At 49.3% G+C, this 18,667-nt stretch overlaps 2 protein-coding genes across 2 annotated transcripts; both read right to left on the minus strand.

Annotated features, from left to right (window-relative positions):
- Positions 1–4,788: 4,788 nt before the first annotated feature.
- On the minus strand, positions 4,789–6,427 carry LOC120702994 (probable galacturonosyltransferase-like 9). Its single transcript, XM_039986994.1, has one exon. It carries the CDS (start codon positions 6,282–6,284, stop codon positions 5,190–5,192), a length of 1,095 nt encoding a protein of 364 aa, XP_039842928.1. The 5' UTR covers positions 6,285–6,427; the 3' UTR covers positions 4,789–5,189.
- A 7,200-nt stretch (positions 6,428–13,627) lies between these two features.
- LOC120702995 (pyruvate dehydrogenase E1 component subunit alpha-2, mitochondrial) lies at positions 13,628–17,428 on the minus strand. The gene is made up of 8 exons (XM_039986995.1): positions 16,501–17,428; positions 16,301–16,380; positions 15,819–15,896; positions 14,922–15,017; positions 14,750–14,821; positions 14,525–14,578; positions 14,362–14,427; positions 13,628–14,022 (listed from the first exon to the last, which is right to left on the minus strand). Exons 1-8 carry the CDS (start codon positions 17,192–17,194, stop codon positions 13,978–13,980), a joined length of 1,185 nt encoding a protein of 394 aa, XP_039842929.1. The 5' UTR covers positions 17,195–17,428; the 3' UTR covers positions 13,628–13,977.
- Between the last annotated feature and the right edge of the window lie 1,239 nt (positions 17,429–18,667).

An 18,667-nucleotide genomic window follows, 5' to 3' on the forward strand; every position in this document is an offset into this window, starting at 1 on the left:
CTTCTTAGGGAAAGCTCCTTGTAATTTTGTTGTGTGCTCTTCCATTCCATTTATGTTAAGGTGTAAAGTCGTCAACCAACATGCATGCGGACTAATTAAGCTATGAAGGTACTACCTGATTTGTTATATTTGCGAGTCAATAGACTAATTTACATCAAAGACTAATTCCCTAATATCATGCTATGTTGGTTCTAGCTTTTCCTGCTATGCAATCTTGTTGCATTATATGGCGGTGTATGTGTACACATTCTTCTGGCAATACTCACAGCAGCATTCATCATATCAAGTAGTTAGAAGTATCTTATTATTTATGAGAACATATCAGGTGCAAATTAACATTCCGTGCAAACTATGCAAACTTTAATCTGGGTCCTTAGATCAACATCCAAGGAGAGGAGCGCAGGGGGTGGGAGGGGGGATTTGCAAAATTATGATTACTCAATCCAAGGGCGGGCGGTTAATTGTAAAATAACTCAATCTCCTACCCTTTGGATGTTGATCCGGTGGCACATATTGAAATTTGCACGGTTTGCATGGAGAGGTTGGTTTGCACCTGATATATTCTCATTAGCATTTTGCTTCTACATGTTTGGCCATTCCTTGATAAATCATGCAACCAACACACATCCTGCTCCACTACGAGAGTGCTCGAACAGAAAGGGTTGTTTCTGCAAAGCGGAGCATCTCATGCCGGCCCTTACGCTTACGAGTTACGTCAGGCACATCAAATAGGAGCTTCTTATTATCATCACTCACTTAAATCGAAAAGTTCGCAAAATTCCATCAGCGAGGCGCCATCTACTAGGTCCAAGTGTTACTCCCTCCATTCCAAATTTATAGATCATTTTAGCAAATCTAGATATATAATTATAATTTTTAGACACAGCGTATATCTAGATGCATGGCAAAATTTATATATCTTGAAAAGCTAAAACGAACTATAATTTGGAATGGATGGAGTAGTTTGGTTATGATTAGAAAACGCATAGGTCCAATCTAGAATTGACTTCATGTTTTTGCAATGGACAACATTTAAAGAGCATGGTTACAAGTGGAGAAATAGCTTGCTTATTGAGTTGCTTGCGTCTCATATAGGTTGTTTGGTGCCCCTTCTTTCTTGGATCTTGGGTCTCGATTCCAAACACATAATCATCCCTTATCCTCTTTATTCCCCCAACTATACATTGTGGCGCGCGTGCTCTCTCCTCAGATTTGCACTTCACCTTCCACCAGTCTGTCACTTGATCGTGTATAGTTTAGGCCAACTCATCAGCAACCATAGCTTACGAGACAAGACGGCATCTACCCTACTACTCCACTGCGCAGTGCGCACTACTCGCATCCAATGCTCAAGCTTCCTTTGCTTTTTTTTAAAGAAAAGGTCCATTTTACACCTTTGAACCGTTACAAAAGTATAATTTTCAATGTTCAACAACAAATAACATGGCCATTCAATTATTGAAACCGGCCAAATTTAACCCCCTAAAGTGATTTTTTATTTTGTGAAAATTAAAAATATTCAAGTTTAAACTAAAAAAATTCACAAGTAAATTATTTAAATTAGAGAACTATAAAATAAGTGTCAGCATATCTCTAAAATGTAGCTTATCTATTGACACTCTACTTGTTAGTTATTCAGATTTTTTTTTCATTTTCCTAGTATTTTTTTCCTTGTAGTTATGCATATTGTTTTTATTAAATAAGATGCAAATACAACAACAACATATAAATTATTTTTAGAAAAAAGATTGGTACTAGTTTCATATTTTTGTTATTTAAAATAAATTAGTTTTGACTTTTTAAATCTAACCAGAATTTTTATTTTTTTAATAAAATGCAAACCACCCTAAGAGCTAAATTTATCCAGTTTTAACTATTGAATGGCCTCCATTATTCGGGTTTATAGTTAAAGCTTTAAAATCTGATAGTTGTGCTAATTTAAGGGTGGAAATTGGACTCTTCTTTGTTTTATTTACATGTACGTCTTCTCTGATCTCACTCTTGTGAACCTTTTTTCCCCCTCAATATGCCGAAACTTCACCAAATCTCATGTCAAAGCCGTCAATCTAGCATCCCAGGCATGAATGCGCAACCAGCAACGGTACCATGCAGCTAGCTGCTCGTACGGCCGTACAACGACACCGGTGAGCGCAATCACTCGCTACCATTCGCGGCGGCGGCGGTGGCGGCTGCCGGCGACCCCCCTCGCCCTCCCCGCGTCCGTTATATTCTTCCCGGGCACGGCGGTTTCCGCAAACGGCCCGGCATTTCCCGGCCGAATTCCTGCGCCGGCCATTACGGTTACGGCCTGCCATGGAAACTGAACAATCTCGGCGGCCGGCATTATGGGGTCGCCGCGCCGCTGCCACGGCATGGCTCGTGAATGCTGCCCTGATTTGATACGACCATCCGGGAGGTGGCGGCGATCCCTGCTAGATTAATGTTCATGAATTTTTTTAAAAAATTTTATCAAAGTTTCATCTGGTAAAACGTGGCGACGACATCCTGAACAATATGTGTTCTGAATCGAAAGGAGCACGTAGTCCGACCCGATCGTAGATGTGTCGGTGGCATATGCTCGTCGGTGCAGTGCAGCATCCCATTTTGCCTGTTCATCATCAGTAGGAAAATGGATGGTGCGTGGATCACCACTGTGCGGGAGCAGCTGCCACTTCGGATCCTCTGACGAAGACCACCTGAAAATGATGGCGCGCGCCCTCCCCTTGTGCGGCGAGCCGGCGACACGCACCACCACCGTTCATGGGATCCATGGCCAGACAGACCCTTTGCTTTCACCAGGCACAGCTGCTGTCCATCTGACGGGGTATTCAATAGGGGATCCATCGCTCATCGCCGATGGCTCGGTGGCTGATGCTGATGCCGAGTGGATGGATGGGTGGAGGAGACGAGCTCGTACCCACACTTGTGTTCATGCGTGTGGGCGGAAAGATCGAAAGGGAAGGGAAAGCGAGATTGGGATTAGAAAGAAAAGCGGGCGCACAAGAATACTGGCAATGATTGGCTGCACTTGCCCTGCACCTTGCAATTCCAGGGCCGGTCATTAGTTTTTTTCTTTTTTTCTTTTTTGAGATTAGGGCCGATCATTAGTTGGTTGCTCACCTTTCTTGTGATGGTTTTGCTTGTATTAAAAGCGAGTAAACTTTGGCATGTAACTGGTCACATTCTTTATGCGCCCAGTAGCAAGCAAGCAGATGCCAGTCGTCTTGCTTTGTTTCTTAAAGTCTCAAACCATCGATTTTTGGTTGCGAGCAAAGCATCTTTTACTGGAAAGAAAATCGCACTTGGAAAAACCGAGGTTGGCACTCGATGCTAGAGATCATGTTAAAGAGTGAGATTAGATTTACTATGGGAACCGGAAACATCCCTACACAGGCATATTCAAGTATGCTGTCCATGGTTTTCAAATTTCAACCAAGATTAGAGCTGGCAGGAAATTAATTGGCGCAACCTCCTCAGGGAAAACTTTAAAGTTCCCAGTCACAGGCCTCTTGTGTGGGCTATGAAGAGTATTTATTCATTGCTGACCTATATAGAATCGACCTCGCAAAAAAAAAGACCTATATAGAATCGAAATGGAAGCAGGGAATGTAACATTGCAGCTGTTCTCATCAATCTGTAGGAGTGTGTTCCATTGGGAAAGAATCCAACCAGAGATGGAAAAGACATGTTCCAGAACAACTACGGCTGCGTTTAGTTCCATTTTTTTTTGCGCAGTACCTATCACATCGAATTTTTAGACATATACATGGAGCATTAAATGTAGTTGAAAAAATAACTAATTATATAGTCTAATTGATTCATACGAGATGAACCTAATGATACTAATTAATCCATGATTGGACATTAATTGTCAAATAACAACGAAACGTACTACAGTAGCCAAACCCAAACTTTTTCACCAACTAAACATCCACTTCTTCAAAAATAGAGATTCAATTCCAAGGTCTAAAAATTCAGGATTCAGCCGGATCAATCAGAGGTTGGTGTAGCAGGAGAAATCCAACTGCAGATGCAACAGAGATGTTCTTCCATAAACAGATATCGGTTCCAATGCTACAATTCAGGCTCCAGCCCGGTCATTAGCAGTAGAATGTTGAATGGCCCTGTTTAGTTCGCGAAAAAGTTTGGGTTTTGGTACTGTAGCATATTTCGTTGTTATTTGACAAATAATATTCAATTATGGACTAATTAAATTTAAAAGATTTATTTCGTACTAATCAGTTAGGCTGTGTAATTAGTTATTTTTTCAACTGCATTTAATACTCCATGCATGTGTTCGAACATTCGATGTGATGGGTATGTTAGAAAATTTTTTTGGGAACTAAACAGCGCCGTACTACTACTTGATACAGAATTGAAACAGGCACAGAGCGTATAGCAGAGTACATCATGAACAGTTACCACTCAGGAGTAGAATGTACGTCATGAACAGTTCAACTGCAGTTGCATAGGCATGTTGCAAGAACAGTTCATTCAAAGACGGAACATATCACATCAGGTTGACCAATGCGACAATGCAGCGGCATGAATCTTCAATCTACAGAATGTTTAGATTATGCTAGTTCTTGGATCATAAAGCATTTACCTCAGACATTGAGGCTTGAGCATTTCAGATTGATCAGAGAACTATGAGCCTTTCAAGAACCATTTCAGGGAAGATTATTGCTTGTGTTGTGCTTCATGGGGAATTCACATCATATACAAAGCATTCCAGACAGTTCAGTTCAATCTAAAAGCTAAAATCAGATCATTTTGTACGAATTAGAGTCAATAAGGCAGGCATGGCATATGAATGAAAGAATTATCAATAATAGAACAAAATTCCAAAGTCTTTCCTAATTGTACACCCTCCAATCGAGAGAATTGGGAGCCCCAAGGATCACCGGCCGGACCAAAAAAGAATCAAAATCCCCCCAAATAACCGATCTGAATTCTACCCAAAAGAGCAAGAGCTCCCCTTTTCTATCAACTCATCCCCTATTCTCGTTCCCCTGCTGCTCCCACCGCCGCTCCCTTCACCGCCCTGTACAGAGCCCACCATGAGCGGCAGCTAGCTCATAGCAGCGGTGGCAGCGAGACAATGCAATGCAATGGAGCACATTGCCATTGCCAAGAACCGCTCAATCTGCGAGTACCTGTTGCGCCTATGGAACTACAAAGCTCTCCCTCTACCATGAAAACAAGGATGCGGCCAATGCAGGCCCGGAAGCCGGCGAGGCGGCGCCGCTGGCTTCGCTGGGGATGTAGAGGTCATACGACTTCCAGGTGTGGTCGAGCGGGCACGGCCTGCCGGCGTCGAGGCGGTCCCACGGCTTGCCCTTGCCCGACCAGTGCATGAGGCTCACGGGCCCGTCGTGGAGCGGACGGCAGCTGCCGTGCACGTTGTCGCCGCCGAGGCCGTGCTGGTTCCAGCGGTGGTCGACGGCCTCCACCTCGCCGGCGAAGACGAGCAGGAACGGGGGCAGCGAGCCCAGCTCGTAGATGCGCTTCTCCTTCTGGATCTCCATCCAGCGCTCGATGCGCTGGCGGTAGTTGCCGGCGCGCCAGCGGCGGAGGTCGATGACCATGACGCCGGTGTTGAAGTAGCACGGCGGGCGGCGGCGCCCGGCGAAGACGCGCGCGCCGAGGGCCGGGTCGGACCAGAAGGCCGGCGTGAAGTAGCGGGAGAAGTTGGCGTGGCAGTACTCGGGCGCGGCGACCACGGCGGCGGCGGGCAGGCGCGTCTCCCAGAGGCGCCTGACGTCGTCGGCGGCGAGCACGTCCGAGTCGAGGTAGATCGCCCGGGGCACGCAGCGCGGGAGCAGGCCCGCCAGGTGGTTCCGCGCGTAGTTGAGCGGCGCCTCGAGCGCGGCGCGCACGGACGCCGAGATGAGCCCCGCCACGGCCTCGGCGCGGAATGGGTAGATCTCGAACCGCAGGGACGGGAACGAGGCGGCCACCGCGCGCCGCAGCAGCTCGGGCTCCGGCTCCGCGGCCAGGAAGTGGAAGAAGATGGACTCCGGGCAGGAGGCGTGCTTGAGCAGCGAGTACACCGCCGCCATGGACCCGCGCAGGTAGTGCGCGTCCAGCGTCATGGCGATGTGCACCAGCCCCGGGTCGCACACCCCGGCCGCCGCCGCCGGGCACCCCTCCCCGTTCCGGTACTCCGGCGCCTCCGCGAACCTCGGCAGCGCCCCCGCCGCCACCGCCCCCGAGACCGCGACGGCCAAGAAAACCGCCACAACACTGGCCCGCATCGCCTCGCCCGAGGCGCCGCTGCCCATGGACGCCGGCGACGAGGGTAGGGTGCTCCTGTGCGCCTCCTCGGATTCTCTCCTCTCCTCTCCCCGCGGCGGGCGGCAGCCTGTGCTGCGCTGTCTCGCAGTAGTGCGGAGGGGAGTGGTCGGTGAGTGGAGGCGTATGTATTACGGTGGGGAGCCGCGGCCGCGGGTGGTAGCTGTTTGGGTGTACAAAACGCGGGTGGCGTTAGCGATAAAAGACCCGAGGGGGCGGGGAACGGGAGGAGGGCGTCCCGTGCGTGCTTGGGGAAGCGCGTTGATTTTTGGCGTGTGGATGGGTTGGCTTTTGGCTCCCAGTTGTGCTGTTTGTTTTCGGTTTTTGGTGTCTCTCGGTAGCTGTTGCAAGCAGTTTGTGACCAAACAACATTTGTACCGTTGGAGTGGTACCTTGATCCGTGTTTATTCTCTTCTGTCACGTGGTAGGATGGTCGTGGGAGTGGATGTTTTGGTCTACCAATTGACTTCAATATTTGGGCTTTTTGAGAATTGTTGTAGATATTGCACAACTGATTTGGAGTCTACGGATATGGATATGAAAAAGATACTAATATCTAGTTGCCCGCTCGTGCTAGCATATCCGTTCGGTTTCTTTTTTTATCTCTAAGCTATGCTAATCCGTTATCGGTTTCATGTTTTTGGTATCGTTACTTTGTCGGAATCTATGAGGTAACTTCTTTTTCCCACTATTGCACTAACTTTCTGTTAGAGCAGGTACAACTTACGTTATGCAATGTGAAGATACCGTGTAGCACTTTTTATGCGGCCACTTAGATACTTTATATATTTATGTTTATAGTTGTTTACATTCTGTTACAATCTAAACTCCTAAAGTAGGATATGATATCCATCTTATATTTTCTTCATAATATAATACTTGTGCATTTGTTTTAATAGATGATGCATGTTTGGGAAAAAGTTGTGCGGTTGTACTACCTTGATTTATATTTATTCTATCATCTAGTGGTTGGATGGTCTTCTAAGTCTGACTTTCATACCATGACTATAATAGTTGGAGATAGTACTACTACTAATTTGTACTCCATGTATGGTGAGAAAATCAATATCTAGCTATGTACTTGTGCTAGTATTGTTTTCAATCTTTATGCTACCGCCAACAACTTTTTGTAGTTCTTATAGCTTATCATTTTCTCGGTACCATACCTATGTCGGAATCAGGGTTATGGGATTCGACCGAGATGGTTCGAATTTTGTCAAAATTTGTCCATTTTGGGAGAGTTCGAATAGAATTTAGTGCTTCAAATTTTGAATATTCCCTGAAATCTATCCGAAATCTGACCGGAATTGACAAAATTCATCCATTTCGGTTGGGACCGATTTTTTTTCCAAATTGAATCCCAAAATATTGGTCCGAATTCGAGGGTCAACTAATCTTGTTGATGATATTAACTTTTGATTAGTGTTTGAATGCTTCATCTATGTGGGGTGTAGATAGGATGTTTGGTTTACATTTGAATTCAATATTTGTGGTTTTACATTTGAATTCAATATATGTGGTTTTACATTTGAATTCAATACTTGTGGTTTTACAGTTGTTAGATATGGTAATAATACTTGTAGCCAATGTATGCATAAGTACTTATACAATTTTTCTACCTTCAATCTATGACTAACTCCAATACTATGTCTACAGTTATTGGTGGTAATACTACTAACTTGTAGTCCATGGATATATCTAGCATTGTACTCGCGCTAGTATTGTTTAATTTGTTTGTTTTCTATCCTTAGGCTATGGGCCTATCGCGAATCGTTTTAGTCGGTTCTTGTACTTGAGCTAAAAATTTGTTGATCGCTTCCAAAATGGGGGCTTGAGAGCAGACGTGATCGGTACGTGCCCCATTTCAGCTTTGTGGCCTCTGACAGGCCGGTGAACCCGACAGTTAAAAATGTGTTGGAGCCACTAAACAAACACTTGTCAAAGATACTACTGCCACGGTGCTGGTAGGCAAATAGCATCCATGGTCACTGGCAAAGTAGCAACAACAAGTATGCCTAACAAACAAAGTTATGGTAGTATATCATTATGCCACTTGTGCGTACCGTGCACTCCAGTCATGTGCTCACTCCGTCTGAAATTCTGAACGACCCTGCCGTAGTGAAGCCACGAACCACCGAACTTGAACGCACTAGCTAGCCATGAGGCAAGTGGTAGTACAAGAAAATTTCACACGAATTCTGCAGAAGACCGCTGGTTGCTCGGATCTGGGGCACGGAGGGAAGGCTCTCGTGCTCTGCAGGGAAAATGTAGAGATCACAGGTCTTTCAAAAAAAAAACGTAGAGATCACGCGGCGCAAGCTTTGGTTGGGGCCCTGCCGCCCTGCGTGTGGGCACGCGAGTGGCTCATCCGGGAGTGCCCGCCCCGTGCCGCGGCAACTTTTGCAGGCGCCGCAGCCACCGCAGCGGGAAAACAACTGTTGGTGTCAGGCGAAAAGGCGCGGGGCGGATCTCCCCCCCCCCCCCCCCCCCCCGGACCCAGCGCCGGAATCCGATGAAGGCTCCGCGCCGCGGCGTCCCGTCCCGCCGCCGTCGTGCCTGATCGGCGGCAGCTCGGTTGCGGCCTGGACGCCTGGTTCCTGGACGTGGCGTGGGGCGCTTGGTGGCAATGACAGGCGGCCCGGGAGAGCTGGGGGAAGGCGGAGCCACGGATTGGGATTAGCCATTGATGGGAGGATCAGCAAGTAGGTGAGGTGCTAGTATTATTTTCTTCCTATTCATACCATTTGCAAACCCGCCAAAAAAAGTCCAGGAAATCATTCCACGTGGAACGGTTCAGATACTCTGGAGAAACAGACGTCTTCCGGAAGAGTGGTGTTCCGCCGCCGTGCCATCACCTGCGGCTTGGTGGTTGGGTGTGGCTATTTTACGATCAATTTTTCGACTGTTTATGTTTTTTTCAATTTTAATAGTTTTTTGTTATTTTCTGATTTCAAGAAATTTTTTCAAGAAAAAAATTTTAACAAAAAAAAAGACAGAAAATTTTGACGAGAAAAATTTTAGAGAGAAAAATTTGAGAAAAAAATTTAAGATGGAAAATCAAAGAAAAAAATTGGAGAGCAGAAATTTTTTTGAAAAAAGGATTAGGAAACAGGGAACCTTCAAGAGAAAAAAAATTTGCAGTGGAAAAATTTTGCAAAAAAATTTTGCGACAAAAAAAACTCAAAACCTAGGGAGCTCCGCCGCCGCTGGCCCGCCCCACCACCTCCCCGCCGCCGGAGCCGCCGCGCCGCGCCTCCCCGCCGCATCCAGGGAAGCGGATCCGGCAGCGGCGGCGCCGGAGGAGCCCCGCGGTAGCGCCGGAGCGCGGATCCAGCGGCGCGCGGAGGCGGATCCGACGGCACGCGCGTCGGTGGAGCGCGGATCCGGCGGCGCGCGGCGGTGGGGAGCTCGGATCCGGCGGCGGCGCTGGCAGGATGGCCCTTTCCTCCCAGATCCGGCGGGGGCGGAGCTGGCGCGGCGCCGGGGACGGAGGGGGCACGGCAGCGCCGGCGGGATGGCGCGGCGCCGGGGACGGAGGGGGCGCGGCAGCGCCGGCGGGATGGCGCGGCGCCGGGGACGGGGGGGCGCGGCAGCGCCGGCGGGATGGCGCGGCGCCGGGGACGGAGGGGGCACGGCAGCGCCGGCGGGATGGCGCGGCGCCGGGGGCAGAGGGGGCGCGGCAGCGCCGGCGGGATGGCGCGGCGCCGGAGGAGGAAAGGGGAGAGGGAGGAGAGGAAGGGAAAGGGATAAGGAGGGAAAACGAAAAAAGGAAGGAAGAGGGGAGAGCCTGTGACGCGTGAGGAGGGGAATCGACCGTGAGTTTTAAAACTCACGGGCAACCGCGGAAGCAGCATTGCGGGCTTGGTGTCGGTTGGTGTCATCTGTGTGTGTCCGACTGTTCGTCTAGCAAAATGTGCTGACGAAATACTAATGAGCAGGGAAGCTGGTCCAGCCGGCGGTCCCACCCGGCTCCGGAAGTCTTGTTTGGTTTGGTCCGTAGCACACTTAGTACAAACTTTGATCAATAATTAGAAGTATTAAATGAAGGTAATTTGCAAAACTAACTCCACAACCTTGCGCTACTTCGCGAGACGAATCTAATGAGGTTTTTTACGCACGATTAGAGGATAGTTACTGTAGCCAACCACAGATTTTTTTGGCGCATTAGATTCGTCGCGCAAAGTTGCACCCATCTGTAAAAAAAGTTTTTGCAAATAGACTTCGTTTAAGCCTCTGTACATGAAAGATTCTGTGGGGTTACTGTTCATAACGTAGATGAACCAAACGGGGCCTGGAGAACAGGTAGTGTGAAACGGCTGGCTAGATTCCCCGAAAGGAATCGGAATTTTTCTTTTTTCTGAGGAAAAGGGGAGGACCGTAGGAGGGAGGGTGTGGCGGGCCACCCGGACGCCTCACATTTGGCGTGGGTTCAGTTCCTTGCATCGCCACGTCTGCGGAGCCGAGCGTGTACCCCGAGCTGCAAAACATAGCAGTCGCATATACTCGTATTTTATTTCGAAAAAAAACATATACTCGTACTACATACGGGTGAGGGCCAATTACATACGTCCAGAAGCCAATCAAAACATACAATTATATTCCCTTTTTCTAAGAAAATACAATTGTATACATAAAATTTCGATGTGTTTACATGCACACGACTGAAATCAACATCCTTTTATGATTGGGAGCAGGGGCGGAGCTACTTGTTAACGTCGATGTCAACTGACAACAGCGACCTCCCCCAAAATCAGTGAGAAAATACTGTTCCGCACTGTTCATTCATTGTGCTGACACCGACCTCTAATGAAGCTGACACCAGTGGCTCGAGCGTCTGGCTCCGCCCCTGATTGGGAGTCTTGTTAAAACCGATTGTTAGTCCTGAGCTTGTCTAGTAGATCACAAAAGACACCATTATGGACCGACTATGAAGTCGAGACACTTTTTGTCCCTTTTGAATTTGGACGGTTTTCTTAGTGAAAACCAAGTGAACGGCTGTAAATATACGTATATAGCAAAAACTAATGTTTGATGCTATAACCAAGTGCTGGTGCAGTGGTGCCGAGCAACTCAAGCAGATGGTTAACCATGAAAACATTGTTGCCGATGAAACACAGGCGAACCATAACACTGGCAACTCTGGTTTAACTTTTGACTCGATTCCGTAACTTTGAGAATAGTAGGGCGTATGTTTTTCGATCCTGACACATACGGTAGCGCTCACACAAATGTATGCATATTTGCATACCTATGATTTATGAACGCCTAATTCTCCATGAGACATAATTTCAGAAATCAATTAACGAGGTCTGTGCCTTTTAGTTGTATACTTTTCGATTTTTCAACGGAGCCATTCATGAGCGGTGAGTGCAATCTTGTTGTGCAAGCAGTGAAATGTGGATGCGTTCGGTGGGCATAGGGTATGCAATCTTGTTAGGGAGGGAGTACCCAACCAACACAGAGAGCACCACCTTTACCTGTGTTGCGCGGCACGCACGGGTGTAATCACAGTGTTGGTATTGGGCAATGATCCCAGCAAAACTTCGGGAGATTAAAGGAGAGTGGTATCCCCCAACACACACGAATGGTATCCCTTGTACGTACGAGTAGTGAGCCCGAATCCCTCCTGTCAGCAGCCGTAACGACAGAGGTTTGGTTGCCCAAGTTTAGTTTTGACGGACTCCAGAAGAAAAGATAACCAGGTTGGTTCTGTTATGTTCTCTGATGGCTGATGAAAAGAAGCATCATTCGAGTCGTGGTTGGCTTGCGATCGGGGGGAAAGGCGGAAAGCAAGCCCCCCTCTGTCGCTTTCCAGGAAAGCGTTCGTCCGCTGACGCGTCTTCTAGAGCGTTCGTCCTGAATTCTTCAAAAAAAAAAAAAACGTTCGTCCTGGAACGCCACAGCAGCCGGCCGGTGGTGGCGAAAGCGAACTCGGCTCAAGTCGGCGCCCGCGGCGCGCAGGCAGGGACGGTCCCGGCGGGGTGGGGGAACGGTGTCGTGCCGCGAGCGCGCAGGCATGGACGCGTCTCCCTCGCTGGCAGGGCTCCCTTTGCCGGTTCCGTGTCCTTCCGCCGGTGAAGTCTGCTCCCGCGGCTAAATCAACGACGGGTTGGCTCCCGTTTCACCGCCGCCGCGTACGTCCACGGGGTTCGTGACCCGGCCGGTGGTGTCCAGCGGCTGGGGGGCGGCCGTACGTGTTTCTTTTGACGCATGGTTCGTAGAGAACCAGTCGCCTCCTTCCTCTGGCGGTCTCGATTGGTCCGTGTCCGTGTACCCGACACAGCTGCACAGGTCTCGCGCCCGCGCCCGCGCCCGCGCCCGCGCCCCGGGCCTCTGGCTCGTCACCCGCACGGGACTCCCAGTCCCAGCTGGGGGAAACCACCGGCCGGGCGGGTGCGCGGGCGCGTCGACGTCTGGCGGTTACGGGCGGCCGGCGCGCCTCCGCGGCCTGTCCGGCTGTCCATGAGCTGTGCTGCCTGACAGCGACGTCGCGGGGATGCTCCTCCCTTGGACCAAAATCCGCTCTCCTGCTGAGGGGGCGCCAGTTAAATGCCCCTCCAGTCGCGGCGGCCGCGGCGGCGGATGCTGCTCGCCCAACGGGCAACGGCTACTTCCCTGTGCTCATCTTGATCTTTGTCCTGCTCGTCGTCGGTCAGGTCTTGGCGACGCTGTGATCTAGCCCGTGGGTGCCCAGATGGTAGCCACATGGGACCGTACGCTGATCTCAACTTCGTGTCTGCTTCTGCCCCCCATTATTCCGGTGACGAGGGCTTTGTTTGGTTGGCTAGCACGATTTGCACTAATCTTATATGCATGAACCATTAAATAAAATTTATTTGTAAAATTTTTTCATGAATGAGTGTAATTTTTCGCGACGAATCTAATGATAGTAATTAATTCATGATTGGCTATAGTAATATTATAGTAGCCATTTTCTAATCATGCGGTCAAATGTCTCATCAAATTTGTCTCGCAAAGTAGCGCAGAAGTTGTGGAGTTAATTTTGCAAACTACTTTTATTTAATACCAGTAATTATCGACCAAAGTTCCCTAGCACAACTTGTGCAAGGAAAACAGGGCCGAGATCAGCGTACGAGCTCGACGGCACGGCGAACGGGGGATTATGATTTATGAAGATGTTTGACCTCCATGTTGGGCCTGAATGTTAAGATGCGCGCGGATCAAGCCCAGCCCAGTGAGGACCACGGCCCAGCCCTTTTAATTTCGCCTTCCGTCATTGAGCGTCCCGTTTCCACACACGACTCTAAAGTTTTCTTTATGTGCTCTTTTTTTTTCCAACTGTCGAAACCCTTCATCACCAACAAATAAAAAATAAAAAAATCCGTGAACATAATTCATTAGCCAGAAGAGGTTACATCTGCATCACACGCGAGAAGGTTTCAGCTGCACATTGTCACACAACTCGACGGTCAGAGCAAATCATAAACAGGGATACAGACAAAAGGGAATGGCCATTGAGGCGTGATGCAGAAACAGAATCCATCAGCGGTCAGCCGTATGCCTATGCATCTCTTCACGAAAAGAGAGGCTTATTTCGTAGCAGAAAAAGCAACGCCCAGGAGTGAGGATCCCTTCGTCTGTATTCGGTACTAGTGTAGATGTCCTTGGTACGCACCATATATGTGATATGTCCATGCATAATAACTGTCCTTGTTTGCCAGCCTACGGAAGAACGGTCCTCACCACCTTCCTGTCTACCCCAAAGGACTGCGTCACGGAAAAGATCATTGGTTAGCATCGAACATCCGGTTCAGAGTGTTATGCCACTTTCAAACTAACCAACCTACTGCAAGAGCAAGCAGGCACGGTTTGCACATTGCTACTTCTCCATACGACCATATCAACAGTATGCTACTTGTTCATCTGGGCGCACTCCAATTCAGTAATTCCGGGCCCGATTCAGAGAAGCATGCGACAGGTTTTGAATGGAGGTGTAATTTACGTTAAGACACAGCTCCTGGCCCCATGGGAATTTGCAGGCATGGAAAAGGAAAACTACCTAAGCATCTAGAATCCGGAATGAATTAGCCCTTAACACCTGCTTACCTCCAAACCACAGTCGTTGACATAAACGTTTGTGAAGAGCTCAGACGGATCGGGCATTGGACTCTCCTGCACATGTACAAATTCCCGTTAACTCATAAGCAGAATCAGTTTTGAACAAATCAAGGATGTGTAGGCATTGGACATGTTTAGCCGAGACTCGGACCTTTGCTTTAGCAATGGCTGCGTCAACTTGCTTCCTTATCTCCTTTTCCATGTCCTAATAGAAAGAATATGTAGTCTTAATGAATTTCATACACAATTCAAATTGTCTTCTATCTGCCATGTAAAGTATGTTCAAAGCCATGTGCTTTTGTGATACATTTCTTTTTCTGTGTCCACTAAGAAAACATTTTGTATTGTTTTGTAATCTTAACAATCCAAATAATACCTTTAGCTCTTGGGGCGTTGCGAAATCATGAGCCAATATGAGCTTCCTAACCCTTTCGATTGGATCACGCTCCTGTTGGTATCATGAGTTCATAACACAAATAAATCATTCTGAATGTCCGCCCTTAGAGGAACAGATTTTTTTCAAGTGGCGACACAATTGCCATCCTAACCTGTCTTATCCCTGCAATCTCATCCCTGGTGCGGTACGTGCTACCAGGATCTGACATAGAGTGCCCATGATATCTATAGGTGTCCATCTCAAGAATCTAAAAATAAGGAATGAATAGAAATAGGTTGCCAAGTAACCAACAGCTTTAATGAAAAATATTATAAAATAGATGTCAATGAGCCTGATAGCACATTCGAAATCAGAATCAATTAGCAATCGTCATATATTTCCAAAGCATGTCCACTCAAGAAAAATAACAGGGACCTAAAAAGGACAAGACCTGCTGCTTTCTACAAGAGAAAACCAGAAATGCTGACAAAACATGCTTCTAGGAGTAAGTACTAATGTAGAATGCTAGATTTGCTTGTTGAATAGAACATGATGATAAACACATGTTTAAAACAAAAGCAGGCCTGCATTGGGCAACATATGCAGCAAAGAAAACCTCATCAACAAGAATTGAACTCAAGATAAAAGTGTAAAAGCACAGCAACCTGATATTCAGTTGAAATGTTGCCGCAGAACACTGAAGTTGGTCTCAATTCTCAAAAGGGAAAAAAGAACTGAAGTTGAATTCACACATAATATTTACACATTTCATTAGTAAGATTGCATTTAATCTAAAAAGAAGTTTGCATTCTACGTAGAAAACAGAGGGGCAAACAATGGTCAAGCTAGTAGCCTAGTAGACAGGAAGATGTGTGGTATCTGCCCGTAGCATAATTAAGCTTTCCAGCATTTTCTCTTTTCCTTTCAGTGTATGTATCCTATATGCTGTAGCATGACCAATAATGAAACGCTAGTAATGTATTCCAGCCTAACCCCGCACGTGATGAATTATGTGCTCCATGATATGCATCCAAACGAGAAAAATCAGAGTTATTTCTGAAATACTTACAATCGGTCCATTTTCAAGGACATGATCTTTGGCAAATTTGCAAGCTTGCTTCACAGCAAGAACATCCATTCCATCGACCTGCACCAAACACAAGTTACCATCTCAGTGCCAAGCCTTAACTCAATTACAGACCTGGCGACCAAAATCAACCTCCCCCTTTGCAGACTTTGCTGAGCCAAGGAATTCAAAATGAAGATCAATCTCGACAGTACTTCCGTAATGTAAACAATCAAGCCTCAGAAGGTTAAAAAAAAATCAGAGTGCTGCTAGTCCTTAAAATTACCATGAGTTTCATCTTACTAGTACAATTTATGAGATCAGATCAAACCCAACAGTATCACAGCCAAATATTTGAACACTGCACACCGCACAAGAAAATTTGCATTTACAAACACAATCTATAGTATCCAGTTCACTAGCAAGTTGCTATGCATAATTGCTCATCAACTCTGAAATAAACCAAGCCGACAAAGGGTTTTTACCTTCAACCCAGGCACATAGTCCCCGCGCTTGTAGTAAGCAGGGCTCTTGGATGCCCTCCACTCTGCAGTCCCCATCCCATCTGCACAAATCAGGTACTGCTCAAATCTCTCCAATTTCAATTTTGTAATCAGAGCGACGAACCATATGATTGCAGCACAAGCACAACCACACTTGGTAACATTAACAGAAGTCAACTCACAGTGGTTGTTTTCGCAGACCAATATGACAGGCAGCTTCCAGAGCGCGGCCATGTTGAGCGCCTCGAAGAGCTGGCCCTGGTTGGCGGCGCCATCGCCGTAGAGGTCGAAGGTGACGGTGCCCTCCTTCCTGTACCTCTGCGCGAAGGCGATGCCGCAGCCAAGCGGCACCTGGGCGCCGACGATGCCGTGCCCGCCGAAGAAGTTGGCGTCCCGCTTGTAGAAGTGCATGGATCCCCCCTTGCCCCTGGAGCAGCCGTCCCGTCGGCCCATGAGCTCGGCGAAGGCGGCGACGAGGTCCCCGCCGCGCGCGAGGTAGGCGCAGTGGTCGCGGTAGGCGGTGATGATGGCGTCGGCGCGGGTGATGGCGGCCTCCATGCCGACGGCGACGGCCTCCTGCCCGTCGTAGAGGTGGCAGAAGCCGCGGATGAGCTTGGCCTTGTAGAGCGAGTCCGCCGAGATCTCGGCGCGGCGCATGAGGGCCATGTCGCGGAAGAAGGAGAGGAGCTCGCGCGCGGAGGTGGTGGCGGAGCGGGACGGCGGGTCCACGATGTGGGACATGAAGGGCACCGAGGTCTCCACGGTGATCGCGTCCGTGGAGTCGGAGACCCCGCGTGCGAGTTGCGGCAGCGGCGGCGCCGAGCGCGGGCTGGCGGTGGCGGCGGGGGTGAGGCGGCGGAGGATGGCCGCGGCCATGGCGTGCGGGGGTTGCGGGAACGGGTGCACGCAGGCAGCAGAGCAGAGCACAAGGTGTTCGGCGGGCGGGCGCGTGGGAGCAGCGGCGCGTACGCGTGGTGCTCGGTTTAGCTCGGCGCGGGCGCGTCGTGGCGCCGCGCGACGAACGGGAGGACGGCGCGTGCCGCGTCGACGCGAACCTAGCTGCGGGCTGCGGCTTCTCCGGACCTTGGTGAGCTCACCTCCCGTTCCAGCAGAAAACGGCAACTGGACGCGACTACCTGTCCTGGGGTTAGAGCAAACCAGACAAATTTTCATTCACAGAAAAACGGAGCAGGGTGACCGGCGGCGACGGAGATCCGGTGCAGTTACTGCACGTGCAGTAACTGCCGCTGACGTGTGGGCCCATGCTCCGTGGGGCCCACGTGTCAGCGGCAGTTACTGCACGTGCAATAACTGCACCCGATCCGTGTCCGGCGGGCGGGCGCCGGCGATCTCCTTGGAGTAGAGTTTGGCCTAAAAGAAAAGACGTACTCGTGAGTCTCGACGCTATGCCACTAAACAAAGCAGGCATGGCGCACAGGTGGCTCGCCGGTAAAAGCGACCCGGGACCGGGAGCCGTAGCTGGGCCGGCACCCGGCGGTGTTCGGTTGGCCAAGGCCCAGCCGTCGTTTTCGACGTACGCACATCTGTCGCTGGTCGTGAGTTACCAGATCAGGGACCAACGGCGCGACGACAGGCACGCGGACGGAAGGCATCTGGTTTTCTTTCGCGATTGCCGGATGACCCAGGCCCATGTGGCATGTACTTTGCTCCTTTTTTTTTATAGCAAGTGACCTGCATTAAACCAGTGAACAAGTCCAGCACAGATACAGGCACCTTCTAGAGGTGTACAGAAGGGACAGATGTCCATACCATCTTACACAAAAGTCCCTAGAAAATATAAAAATTACAATGAAGCCCATGGGAACTTTTGTGCTGCCTAAGCTCGCCGTCCATCGCCATGGCGCACCTCCGCAAACGCCGAGACCTTCTGCTGAGCCAGGGACAAACGACAAGCAAACCAGGACCGGAAGAAGCTTCATCGCCCATAGGCTTTGACAAGAGCCGCAGAGAAAACGCACCGAGGAAGCACATCGCCGGGGACACACCCCAAGTTTCTACGATCCAAGGCCAGTACCCGTCGCCGGCAAGGCAAGATCATCGGGCACCAGCCCCTCCACCACCCATCCACTGACCCATCTGCCATCCTTCTGCGACGTGCCGCCGCCAATAGCGTGCAACACAGGACTCCTGTACAAGAGACGTCCAGATCTGGAGCTCCAACTCGGTCACCTGATCCGGCGAACTCTAGCCTCACGACCCCATCGTCGTCACCGGAGTAAGTGAAGACGAGGCAGAGAGAGGATCGAAGGACTTTATTCCACCATGGCCGCGCCGCCTCCACCCTGTGGACACCGCCGGGAAGACGAACCCTACATCTAAAAGGACCTA

Source organism: Panicum virgatum, chromosome 4K, assembly GCF_016808335.1.
Source record: "Panicum virgatum strain AP13 chromosome 4K, P.virgatum_v5, whole genome shotgun sequence".
NCBI lineage: Eukaryota > Viridiplantae > Streptophyta > Magnoliopsida > Poales > Poaceae > Panicum > Panicum virgatum.

What these genes read in the sequence shown, in the direction of transcription:
- LOC120702994 (XM_039986994.1), bottom strand. Translation starts at nt 6,284, where the DNA reads ATGGGCAGCGGCGCCTCGGGCGAGGCGATGCGGGCCAGTGTTGTGGCG.
- LOC120702995 (XM_039986995.1), bottom strand. Translation starts at nt 17,194, where the DNA reads ATGGCCGCGGCCATCCTCCGCCGCCTCACCCCCGCCGCCACCGCCAGC. An exon ending in GGTCTGCGAAAACAACCACT is followed by an intron (nt 16,381 to 16,500) that starts GTGAGTTGACTT and finishes TGATTTGTGCAG; the next exon opens with ATGGGATGGGGACTGCAGAG. An exon ending in TCCTTGAAAATGGACCGATT is followed by an intron (nt 15,018 to 15,818) that starts GTAAGTATTTCA and finishes CCTTATTTTTAG; the next exon opens with ATTCTTGAGATGGACACCTA.